The sequence below is a fragment of the Neoarius graeffei genome, chromosome 6, assembly GCF_027579695.1.
Source record: "Neoarius graeffei isolate fNeoGra1 chromosome 6, fNeoGra1.pri, whole genome shotgun sequence".
In the NCBI taxonomy this organism is placed as follows: Eukaryota; Metazoa; Chordata; class Actinopteri; order Siluriformes; family Ariidae; genus Neoarius; species Neoarius graeffei.
This window is the reverse complement of record NC_083574.1, coordinates 59,923,802-59,936,752: the sequence shown is the minus strand read 5'-3', so window position 1 is coordinate 59,936,752 and position 12,951 is coordinate 59,923,802. Positions and strand designations below refer to the sequence as shown.

The 12,951-nt window shown below is 42.3% G+C and overlaps 1 protein-coding gene across 4 annotated transcripts in view; it reads right to left on the bottom strand.

Annotated features, from left to right (window-relative positions):
• ripor1 (RHO family interacting cell polarization regulator 1) overlaps window positions 1-12,951 on the bottom strand; it is a 241,345-nt gene that overhangs the window by 47,581 nt on the left and 180,813 nt on the right. For all 4 annotated transcript variants that reach the window (XM_060923946.1, XM_060923945.1, XM_060923944.1 and 1 more), the window contains exon 10: window positions 10,463-10,588. In XM_060923946.1, the coding sequence (XP_060779929.1) occupies window positions 10,463-10,588 (126 nt within the window). The remainder of the gene's footprint in view (window positions 1-10,462; window positions 10,589-12,951) is intronic.

Below are 12,951 nucleotides of genomic sequence, written 5' to 3'. Positions count from 1 at the left end.
CTAGATGTGCTAAGCTAATAGAGACATACCCCAAGAGACTTGCAGCTGTAATTGCGGGAAAAGGTGGCTCTACAAAGTATTGACTTGGGGGGGTGAATACCTATGCACACTCCAGATTTCTGTTTTTTCATCTTAATTATTGTTTGTGTCATAATAAAACAACAATTTGCACCTTTAAAGTTGTAGGCATGTTCTGTAAATCAAATGGTGCTAACCCTCCAAAAATCCATTTTAATTCCAGCTTGTAATGCAACAAAACAGGACAAACACTCAGGGGGATGAATACTTTTGCAAGATGCTGTATCTAAAGACGTAGAGTTTCAGATGAGCTCTGCAACCACAAAGTCCTGATTTGATTTTCAGAGGACTATGATACAGTCTCACAGTGACTACTAAAGACTCAGTGCACACTATACAAGGGCAGGGCAAAGGTGTCATGGACCTCCATGATAATTTTATAATAAACAATGCTCTGGTAACTTTCCTAAACTTTCCCAGCAGTGGTATCTTCCAGGATGGCAATGTCCACCATCCACAGGACATGGGGACTCATGATGGGAGATTTTGGTTCACTGTGTTTGGTCCAGTGTGTTTGCTGTCCACCACCATGACCAAGACACTAATTGAGGGGATCTTTTGAAAGGATGTCCATCATTCTAGTATACTTTCAAAGGCTTTTTACATTAACACTTATCTGTGTATAAATAGTGCATTTCATTACATATAGTACAATACTAAAAGGTAAATATGTGTATGATTATATAACTGCAAAAATGTTCTGAACTGAATTGCCCCAGTTGGTGGATGAGGTTCACAATACTAAACAGAGATAAACCTGGTTTTGAAAGGAGTGGACAGAATTGAAATTTTTGCCAGAACTGCATTCGGGTGACAAGGAAAAGCTACACAGTCTCCCACCTGGAGCAAACGCTGGTACATGTGCTTATCAGTTCAAATCCCAAGCAATCATATCTCCCCGTCCCTCTTATTCTTTCTCTTCATCCTTGTCACTGCCTCAGGTAGGACTGGGCTAGATATATATCAATATGATTATTGATATGATAGATTAAAATAATTATTTAGACTTCTCAGAACGCTGGTATCATCAGATCTCTTTCACACCTGAATTAAATGCCAACAAAATATTTTTGGTAGCATGCCGAGACAGTTTTGCTGGATTATTTAATCTGCACCCAAGTTTGAATGTGGTGTTTGAACCTGCCCAAATGTACTGGACTAGAGAGGTCGACACAACAGTATTTGAGATGACTAATTCAAACGAAGCAACTGCGAAAATGCCCTTATCTCCTGTAGAGTCATGTAGAACAAGACACTTGGGCCAGTCTAGAAATGGCTTGAATAAACATCAGCAGCATTTTTTTCATTCCTTTGAATATCCCTTCTGCAAAGTCCACCCCTTCCTGTCCAATTCAGATTGCTCTCTTTCTCTCCTGAGGATCTAGGGGAACTTTGAGCTCCTTTCCTGTGTGGGTCATGCAACCACTGAAGAACAAAAACAAGTGAAAGTCCAGCTGCTCACACTGGGCTGCTACAGCATTTTACAGAAAGATGTGACTGTGCTGTGTGTGTGTGTAAAAGATAGTGTATAAGTAGGAAAACAGGAGAAAAGCGAGCGAGACAGACAGGAAGAAAGAGAGAGATTGATTCAACGGTCACCCCCAGGTACCCATCAGAAAAACGAGTAAAAATTTAATAAATAAATAAATAAAATTTCCTGTCATGTAAATTGTCCAGCAACTGTACAAACTATTTACCTTTTCTCTAACAAAAATAATCCCTCCTATTTTAAAAAAACTACTTCATCTTAATAAAATTAAGTAAAAAGAAATGAATGGCCAGGGCGGCACGGTGGTGTAGTGGTTAGCGCTGTCGCCTCACAGCAAGAAGGTCCGGGTTCGATCCCCGGGGCCGGCGAGGGCCTTTCTGTGCGGAGTTTGCATGTTCTCCCCGTGTCCGCGTGGGTTTCCTCCGGGTGCTCCGGTTTCCCCCACAGTCCAAAGACATGCAGGTTAGGTTAACTGGTGGCTCTATGTGAATGTGAGTGTGAATGGTTGTCTGTGTCTATGTGTCAGCCCTGTGATGATCTGGCGACTTGTCCAGGGTGTACCCCGCCTTTCGCCCGTAGTCAGCTGGGATAGGCTCCAGCTTGCCTGCAACCCTGTAGAACAGGATAAAGCGGCTAGAGATAATGAGATGAGATGAGAAATGAATGGCACTCAAAGAATATTTCCATGTGGTACAAATATCAGGTTAAATCCCTTCATCATCCATCATATATAGGATATTACACAACTGTGTGAAGATATGAAGTTTATCTTCGAGTGGTGAACATATTCACGAGTTAGTGAAGCAAGTGAGTGAAAATATACTCAACACGAGAAGATAAACTTCATATTTTCGCTCCACTGTGTAACTTTCTTTATATTAAATGGACACATCCACAAAAAAACTGCAAGTTAATCAAAAGAATTTTAATTTTGAACCGGTTCGCCATTTTAACGACCCGCATCTAGTCAGCAGGAAAACACAGGGAGTGACATCATCGGAGTGAAATATCGAGAATTATTATACATACAGGCCACTTTTTCCATGGAATAAAAACATGTATTCAATTCCCTTCTGGTGGGTTTATTGATGGCATGCAATATTATCATATCACTTATCCTCCATGTATTACGCCACTCTTCCCAATGGAGAATGAGCGTGCAATATGGTAAAAATATTGCACATTGTCAAGACAGCATGACGTCACACATCAGAGCTCATGCGAAGATCCAATAATGAAACTTTTCTGCTGTGCACGCGCACAATCATTTCTTTGTTGGCCGGGAAAGAGAGAAGACGAGGCTAATCCAGTGCTAGGTTAAAGCACTAAATAAATAAACTGAAAAGTGAAACTAAAGACGGGCTGAACACCCGAAAGGCTACCAAAACTTCATTATATATTCTTCACACATATTTACAAGAGAAAAACATACCAACTGACACTGAAAAACTGGAAAAGAAACACGTCGCTGACTATGGGTGAGAGTTGGGGTACACCCTGGACAAGTTGCCAGATTATCGCAGGGCGATCACAGAGACAAACAACCATTCACACTCTCACTCACATTCAAACCTACGGTCAATTTAGAGCCACCAATTAGCCTAACCTGCATGTCTTTGGACTGTGGGGGAAAGCGGAGCACCCGGAGGAAACCCACGCAGACACGGGGAGAACATGCAAACTCCGCACAGAAAGGCCCTCGCTGGCTGCTGGGCTCCAACCCAGGACCTTCTTGCTGTGAGGTGACAGTGCTAACCACTACACCACTGTGCCACCTGGATGCATCTCGTATGAACATATTGCGTGTGTGCATATATAAGAGCAGTTAAATATAATGAGACAAGTATTGTGTGGTTGGATCGATGTAGATGTTTGTTGTGATGTCTCATGCTGTATCACGTTTTCTCTTTTGAGTGCTCAATAAAAATTCCTGCTAACGGTATCATAGAAACTCATTTGAATGAATTAGCATTTGGATAAAAAGTAAAGTACAAGAGCGATTGGAAGGAACAAAGAGTTAATACATGCTCACTATCAAGATGCAGCATTCTTAAGTAAATAGTTAGGCTTTGCTGTGAACAATGGCCAGTAATTTAATCTTTTTGCCACTCAGATGAAAAGCATTCCTATTCACTGCTGCTCAATTCAGGTAAACTGGGTTCCTCATCTTATGAATAGCACCCTAACTATTTGAGATGAATGCCAGACAGCTACAACCCCAATTCCAAAAAAGTTGGGACAAAGTACAAATTGTAAATAAAAACGGAATTCAATAATTTACAAATCTCAAAAACTGATATTGTATTCACAATAGAACATAGACAACATATCAAATGTCGAAAGTGAGACATTTTGAAATTTCATGCCAAATATTGGCTCATTTGAAATTTCATGACAGCAACACATCTCAAAAAAGTTGGGACAGGGGCAATAAGAGGCTGGAAAAGTTAAAGGTACAAAAAAGGAACAGCTGGAGGACCAAATTGCAACTCATTAGGTCAATTGGCAATAGGTCATTAACATGACTGGGTATAAAAAGAGCATCCTGGAGTGGCAGCGGCTCTCAGAAGTAAAGATGGGAAGAGGATCACCAATCCCCCTAATTCTGCGCCGACAAATAGTGGAGCAATATCAGAAAGGAGTTTGACAGTGTAAAATTGCAAAGAGTTTGAACATATCATCATCTACAGTGCATAATATCATCAAAAGATTCAGAGAATCTGGAAGAATCTCTGCGCGTAAGGGTCAAGGCCGGAAAACCATACTGGGTGCCCGTGATCTTCGGGCCCTTAAGGCCTCTGCATGCTTTTGCGACAAGGCTTTCGCAGATAGCTTTTCGCAGACAGTTGTAATTTATCGTTGAGCGGGGAGTAATGGGCGTGCGCGATGTTATTCACCGGCACAACGCAAGGGGGCGCGAAGTCGCGAAATCGCTAGGAGTAGTTGGTGGGTGTGGTTAGTGGAGTGTTTATCCTCCGGTTACTTATAATGACGAGAACTTTTTTTTTATTATAATGACTAGAACTGGAGTCGTATAGATGTATGTACTTCCTCAATCAACCGCTCTTCATGCTGCTCCATCTTCGCTCGTGTTTTTAAAAATGGTGGTCGTGAAAACAAACCAAACCGGGAAAGTAGGGAAGCGGAAGTGCGTGTACAGCGGATGTAGAGTGGACCAATCAGAGCCCTCGTCTGCGACGCTGTCTGCGAGGCTTCTGCGGTGGTCACAATTTTTGGGAGGTGCGCACAGAGCGTCTGCGAAGGTGGGGGGGCTACGCAGACGCCATCTGCGGCACCGTCTGCGAGGACTGGGTTGTCAGCATAAATTGGCCTTTAGACGGCACTGCATCACATACAGGCATGTGTCTGTATTGGAAATCACAAAATGGGCTCAGGAATATTTCCAGAGAACATTATCTGTGAACACAATTCACCATGCCATCTGCCGTTGCCAGCTAAAACTCGATAGTTCAAAGAAGAAGCCGTATCTAAACATGATCCAGAAGCGCAGACGTCTTCTCTGGGCCAAGGCTCATTTAAAATGGACTGTGGCAAAGTGGAAAACTGTTCTGTGGTCAGATGAATCAAAATTTGAAGTTCTTTATGGAAATCAGGGACGCTGTGTCATTCGGACTAAAGAGGAGAAGGACGACCCAAGCTGTTATCAGCCCTCAGTTCAGAAGCCTGCATCTCTGATGGTATGGGGTTGCATTAGTGCGTGTTGGCATGGGCAGCTTACACATCTGGAAAGACACCATCAATGCTGAAAGGTATATCCAGGTTCTAGAGCAACATATGCTCCCATCCAGACGACGTCTCTTTCAGGGAAGACCTTGCATTTTCCAACATGACAATGCCAAACCACATACTGCATCAATTACAGCATCATGGCTGTGTAGAAGAAGGGTCCGGGTACTGAACTGGCCAGCCTGCAGTCCAGATCTTTCACCCATAGAAAACATTTGGCGCATCATAAAACAGAAGATACGACAAAAAAGACCTAAGACAGTTGAGCAACTAGAATCCTACATTAGACAAGAATGGGTTAACATTCCTATCCCTAAACTTGAGCAACTTGTCTCCTCAGTCCCCAGACGTTTACAGACTGTTGTAAAGAGAAAAGGGGATGTCTCACAGTGGTAAACATGGCCTTGTCCCAACTTTTTTGAGATGTGGTGTTGTCATGAAATTTAAAATCACCTAATTTTTCTCTTTAAATGATACATGTTCTCAGTTTAAACATTTGATATGTCATCTATGTTCTATTCTGAATAAAATATGGAATTTTGAAACTTCCACATCAGTGCATTCCGTTTTTATTTACAATTTGTATTTTGTCCCAACTTTTTTGGAATCGGGGTTGTAAACAATGCCATAATATGATTATAATCATAATATCAAAAGGCAACAATCAGAGGATGAAACTTTGTTTGGTGGCATAATCTGCTGTTTAAACAGAATAAGTGTATCATTTAGTCATGGGATGCTAATGCCAAAATATTTACACTCAACAAATACCAATGAGCGCTCTGATTGGTTGGGAAAAAAGTGATATGCTACAATATATTGCTGACCCATACATCATTTGACGCGGTCATTGTTGCTCAAATGTCACAACAACAAATGAAAAAGGGGGTTGTAAACAAGTTCATGCTGACACAGAGCAGCACAATACAGCCATAATAAATGTTCACCACTCGTTACCTCTGTGGAAAGGTGAAACTGCTTTGCCGCTATGATCAGCAGTAAAATCACTTTGTGCCAATGAGGCAATGATCTCCCTGTAGAGATATCGGATTTGATGCCTTTTATTCAATTCAGTCAAATTCACAATTAATAAGACAAGCCCTTGTACAGTGTCATGCAAAAGTATTCATCCCCCTTAGTGTTTGTCCTGTTTTGTCACATTACAAGCTGGAATTAAAATGTATTTTTGGATGGTTAGGACCATTTGATTTACACAACATACCTACCACTTTAAAGGTGAAAATTGTTGATTTATTGTGACACAAACAATAATTAAGATGAAAAAACAGAAATCTGGAGTGTGCATAGGTATTCACCCCCCAAGTCAATACTTTGTAGAGCCACCTTTTGCTGCAATTACAGCTGCAAGTCTCTTGGGATAGGTCTCGATTAGCTTAGCACATCTAGCCACTGTGATTTTTGCCCATTCCTCAAGGCAAAACTGCTCCAACTCCTTCAAGTTAGATAGGTTGTGTTGGTGTACAGCAATCTTCAAGTTATGCCACAGATTCTCAATTGGACTGAGGGTTGGGCTTTGACTAGGCCATTCCAAGACATTTAAATGTTTCCCTTTAAACCACTCCAGTGTAGCTTTAACAGTATATTTAGGGTCATTGTCCTGCTGGAACATGAACCTTCATCCCAGTCTCAAACCTCTGGCCGACTCAAACAGGTTTTCTTCCAGAATTGCTCTGTATTTAGTGCCATCCATCTTTCCTTCAGTCCTGACCAGCTTTCCTGTCCCTGCAGATGAAAAATATCCCCACAGCATGATGCTGCCACCACCATGCTTCACTGTAGGAATGGTGTTCTTAGGGTGTCGGGTTTGAGCCACACATGGCATTTCCCTTGATGGCCAAAAAGATCAATTTTAGTCTAATTTGACCAAAAAAATCTTCTTCCATTTGTTTGGGGAGTCTGCCACATGCTGTTGGGCAAAGTTCAAACGTGTTCTCTTCAGCAATTACTTTTTCTGGCCACTCTTCCATAAAGCCCCACTCTGTGGAGTGTACAACTTAAAGTGGTCCTATGGACAGATACTCCCATCTCTGCTGTGGATCTTTGCAGCTCCTTCAGTGTTCTCTTTGGTGTCTTTGTTGCATCTCTGATTAATGCCCTCCTTGCCCAGTCTGTGAGTTTTGGTGGGTGGCTTTCTCTCGTCAGGTTTGTAGTGGTGACATATTCTTTCCATTTTGCTATAATGGCTTTAATGGCGCTCCCTGGGATATTCAAAGTTTGGGATATTATTTATAACCCAACTCTGATCCATACTTCTTCACAACTTTGTCTCTGACCTGTTTGGAGGCTCCTTGGTTTTCATGTTGCTTGCTTAGTAGTGTTGCAGAGTCAGGGTCCTTCCAGAACAGGTTGATTTATACAGACATCATGTGACAGATCATGTGACACTTTGATTGCACACAGGTGGATCTTAATCAACTAATGATGTGACTTATGAAGTGAATTGGTTGGAGCAGCTCTTATTTAGGGGTTTCATACGAAAGGGGGCGAATGCCTATGCACACTCCAGATTTTTGTTTTTTATCTTAATTATTGTTTGTGTCACAATAAAACAACAATGTGCACCTTTAAAGTTGTAGGCATGTTGTGTAAATCAAATGGTGCTAACCCTCCAAAAATCCATTTTAATTCCAGCTTGTAATGCAAAAAAACACGACAAACACCAAGGGGGATGTAGCAAGGAGACATGTTTCCCATAGTCTGCTCCAAAGGACAACCAAAGCCAGAGTCGTTTTCGATAAATGCTGGGGTTAGAAACATTCAGAATGGACTAGCCTTGTGAATGATTGACATTTCAAATACGTATTGATGACGTCGCACTGCTTCAGTTTCATGGTAAAAACATTCATCATTCAGACCTTTGCAGTGAGCAAAGCCCAACATGCTGACCATCTAAATGCATCCTAGTGAAAACCTTAAAAGTCTCCCGAAAGCCTCTTCCAATGATGTCTAATATGTTTGGATACATGTAGAGAAACTTGAAATGTTTTTCATGGAGAGGTATCCAAGATCCAATTGTCATTACATTACAGGAAGAGGATCAGTGGTGTTATTTCCACTAGCAGAGGCTTCATGAATTTTTACAGATTTTTTTTTTTTTACACCCATATCCTGCCAGAAAAATCTCACATATTACTGTGTTCATTGTCCCCATATGTTTAAAGGAGATACACAGAACCATGACCTCACTTTTTGTTTATAAATGCCTTGAGACCTCAAGAATTGCACAGGAATAGTTTTAAGCATTAACAATAAATCCATCCATCCATTATTTGTAGCCGCTTTATCCTGTCCTACAGGGTCGCAGGCAAGCTGGAGCCTATCCCAGCTGACTATGGGCGAGAGGCGGGGTACACCCTGGACAAGTCGCCAGGTCATCGCAGGGCTGACACATAGACAACCATTCACGATCACACCTACGGTCAGTTTAGAGCCACCAATTAGCTTAACCTGCATGCCTTTGGACTGTGGGGGAAACTGGAGCAAACCCACACGGACAGCATGCAAACTCCACACAGAAAGGCCCTTGCCGGCTGCTAGACTCAAACCCAGGACCTTCTTGCTGTGAGGTGACAGTGCTAACCACTACACCACCATGCCGCCCTAACAATAAATCTAATATAGTAATTTTTACAATTAAAGTGATTCATATAGGTAGCGATCTGAGTGAATGACCTTGAGATCCATGATGTCACAGCAGGAAGGCTATCGGTCTCATCGCCATTTCCGCTATACTAAAACACAAAGCTAACTGCAAATTCGATCCTCTATTTTGAGCTAATTTATCGCCATGCCACGTAGATGTGTTGCTGGCGGGTGCAGCAACATGACAGAAGGTGAATTTATGATGCATTCATGGCCCAAGAATGTTCAAACTGTAAAGATTTAGAAGCATTTTGCGAGAAATTCACGGGCACATTTTACTGATGACTCGTACGAAACCTCTGATCTGTTGAGGAGCGTTAGCTATAAGCCCGTATTGAAAGAAGGTGCAGTACCAACAATTAAAGGAATAGTAAACCACAAGAAAAGGAAAGTAAGTTCAGTTGCACCAGTTCTCCCGGAGTGTGAGCCGAGCAGTAATGGCGGAGTACTCAGCATGGTGAAAATGGAGAATGAGTGGACTAGTCATCAGATTTCTCCGCTGGATATGCTTGCCTCAGCAGCAATATCTCGCCCTTACGAGGAAGCGAATGAACGAAGAACTGAAAGTCAGATTGTTTCAAAATAATCGGCCACAAGATCAGCCTTCAAGAAGCGAGAACACAGATGAGTAAGATGCGACTCTCATTTGGTAACAACACTCGTTGTTTACCTGCATTTAGATGAATACATGTAACTTGTATTGTGTGTTTAAGTTACCGGTATAAGATTATTTAATTTGCTTCAGAATGTGATCGTCTCAGTTCATCTGATTATTTAATTAGCCTTTTACACTTTATCAGTGAAAATGCATGCATGTACATGTATGTTGCATAAGTTATAGCACCTATCCTTTTTTAATGAGAGTCACATGAGACTGTCAGTTCAATTCCATCCAGTTCTCTCGACAGCTTTGTTCTTTGGCTTTATTTCGTAAGGTGGGGGCCTCCGTGGCTGATGTGTTACTATTGGATTCACTTTCCAATGGTTTGAACTGATACGGTTCTACATGTATAGCAGTAGCATGTCCACACCCTCCAATTTCAGGACTATCACAGTCAGATGTATTACTATCTGAGGAATCTGAAGAATCTCCAATAAATCCGAACGAAGAAGCCACTGTAATGACTCTTGCCTGCGGAGTCTGGCTCTGGTCTATAGCTGTCAAAGGCCTCGGCCTTAAAACTGGTTACCGCTGTGACATCACGCACTCAAGGCTGGCTGGCTGGCTCAGCGGGACAGCTCGAATGCCAACTTTGCGGTTGATTTTAACTCTCAAATATATATATTTTTTATTGCCATTTATGCAGCATACAAGAGTCAGGGATGGAGATACTATCCACTCAGAAATGTATTTAAAAATGTAGGTTCTGCGTATCTGCTTTAAGCTGAAAATATCATTCAATGCATGTGTAATTTTTAAACGTGTTACTCGAAATTGTGTGTGCCAATAAGTTAGAATATTGAATGCATATGGACAGATTGTACCTTTATTGAAAGGAACTCAGTGATGAGGGGGAGGAAGACCATCTCCTCACTGTCCCACACTTGTTTTCCGTTGATCTCAATCCGACCCCGCAACTTCCAGCGCTGTCGGCCATATCTCATAAAGATCTGTGTGGGACGGACACAAACAAGACACAGCTTTCTCACATACATCTAAGCTGATATATCTTTAAATACCACACTGTATAAGTCTGTGAAGGTTCTGTTATTCAGGTCATCGTAACCCGTAGGTGCTAAAGAAGGCAACTGGACTTGCTTGAAATCCTTGAAGACATTTCACCTCTCATCCGAAGGCTTCTTCGGTTCTGTCTGACTAGTGGGGAGTTCCAGGTATTTATCCTCTAGTGAACCAAAAGCAACCCTAAGGAGAGTCATTAAGGTCACATGGGTCATTGAGAGGCTGTCCACACGGCAACGGATTCAGGTGAATCTGATAAAATTGTTTATCGTTTCGGCCTGGCGTCCACACGGCACCAGCGTTTTGGGTGCCCCAAAACGATATTTTTTGAGAACGGGTTCCAGAGTGGAAAAATCTGGCAATGGCGCCGTTGCGAAGTCGTCTGGATGAGTAGAACGGATTTGTTTACGATGACGTCACAACCACATGACTAGAGCAAGCAGCACTCTCGCTGTTTTGTATGAACCACTGCATTGCATTCACTTTTGTATACAGCTTTTCTTTTAAATAAACAAGTAACTGAACCATTTCTTGAATTTCTTTTTTTTTAATTGGATAAGACTGCTTTTCAAAATGTTCACACACAATATAAAAAGTTATATAAATTATATAAAAATGCTTTTCAAAATGTTCACACACAATAAGAAAATTAAGTTATATAAAACTATGTACACTAATAAAACTAATTTGTACACACAGAAGGCACGATTTCCTCGCGTAGTCGCAGCCATCTTCTTCTTGTTGTTGTGTGTTCCTGTGAGTGCTTCACGCCGGGTAGAGGAAGGGGTTTATGCGCATGCGTCCTACTTCTTCTATTGTTCTGGTGTCTCCGATGGGACCGTCTTACAGCGCCCCTAGAGGTGTGGCATGTGTATTGCATCGTTTTCAGCAAGCGTTGTGTTGCCATATGTACCTGATATTTTACTGATCCGTTGCCCATGTGGACGCGATATTTTTTTTAATAAAATCTCGTTGCCGTTGTCGTGTGGATGTAGCCTGAGTCATTCTGTAGTTTGTTAGGGTCACCGGAAACCATGTGTGAACAGTGTTAGCAGCCTAGAGGGTCATTAGGGTGGTCTGTGGGACATTGGTTCTTTCTGCCATCATCTGAGTCATTGAAGTCAGCCGAGTCTTGGTGTGGATGTGTATTCAGTTTTCTGGGAAGTGTGCAAAGGACTGGGTTGTAGGTGGCTGATAAGTGGTGTCTCAGACCACCTCCTCTGTTCAGTGGTGGTCATTCCAGGTTGACAAAGATGGCTTCTTTTAATCCTCTTTCAAACCAACAAAAACAAACAGAGCTATGGACTGCCCAGTCTGTCTGATCTCTTTATCATGAGTCCTGTGTGTGTGGGCATGTCATCTTTTACCCACTGCCAGATGGACAGAGAAGTCTTACCTCTTCAAATAACAGCATCCCACCTCTGCCTTCAATCACGCCATCTGTCCAAGTCTCTCTATTCTTCCTCCCTCTCCCCCGGCTCACATGCTGTCATACTAAACTGGCTGCCATCCTGACTCACTCAGTCAATGTTTGTCAATCTCAAAACATTTGCATTTGAATCACACTGACATGGCAGCACATTTCCTTCTTCAATTTGCCTCAACCTCCAGAAATAAAAAGCTCTTCAGGCCAAACACAAAGCAGCAGCTCACTGAGATCATGCATGCATTATTATTTCTCTCTCCCTCTTCCTCGTTATATCTAGAGCAGCAGCTACAATTATCAACAGTCCATAATTATCAACACCTTTCAGATTTACCAATAAAACAATTTTACAAAGGTGAGTTTTAGGCTACGTTTACATTACGTCGAATCAGCGGATCATCAGATTAACGTTCTTAAAACGATTCGCGTTTACACTAAAACCGTTAGCCGTGCACACAGCAACACCAATACGCAGATACGCTCGGCTCCGCAGGCATCCTGCGCTCCAAATCACTCTGCCCTGAACAGCGAGTGCCCTCTGGAGGGTGCGCACTCCGGCCCTGCGCAGCTCACACAGCGCGCGAGTGAAGCGCACAAGCCACGATTCGGGACTGAGCCGCTGTGTGTGTGATCCCAGCGCATATCACTTACTACTTGCAAGTGGAAGGATGGCAAGCCTAAAGACAATCATAACTACACAATGGGCAGTATTTGCATCAGTATTTGCAGTATTTTCATACTTTTATACTCTTTAATGAAAGGTGATACAAGGCGGAAGTCCGCGCCGTTTTTCAGCAGTCGCGTCACATGACCAACGCCAGCGAATCAGGAAGGTGGATGTCACAGTGACGTTGTCCAATGAGACGC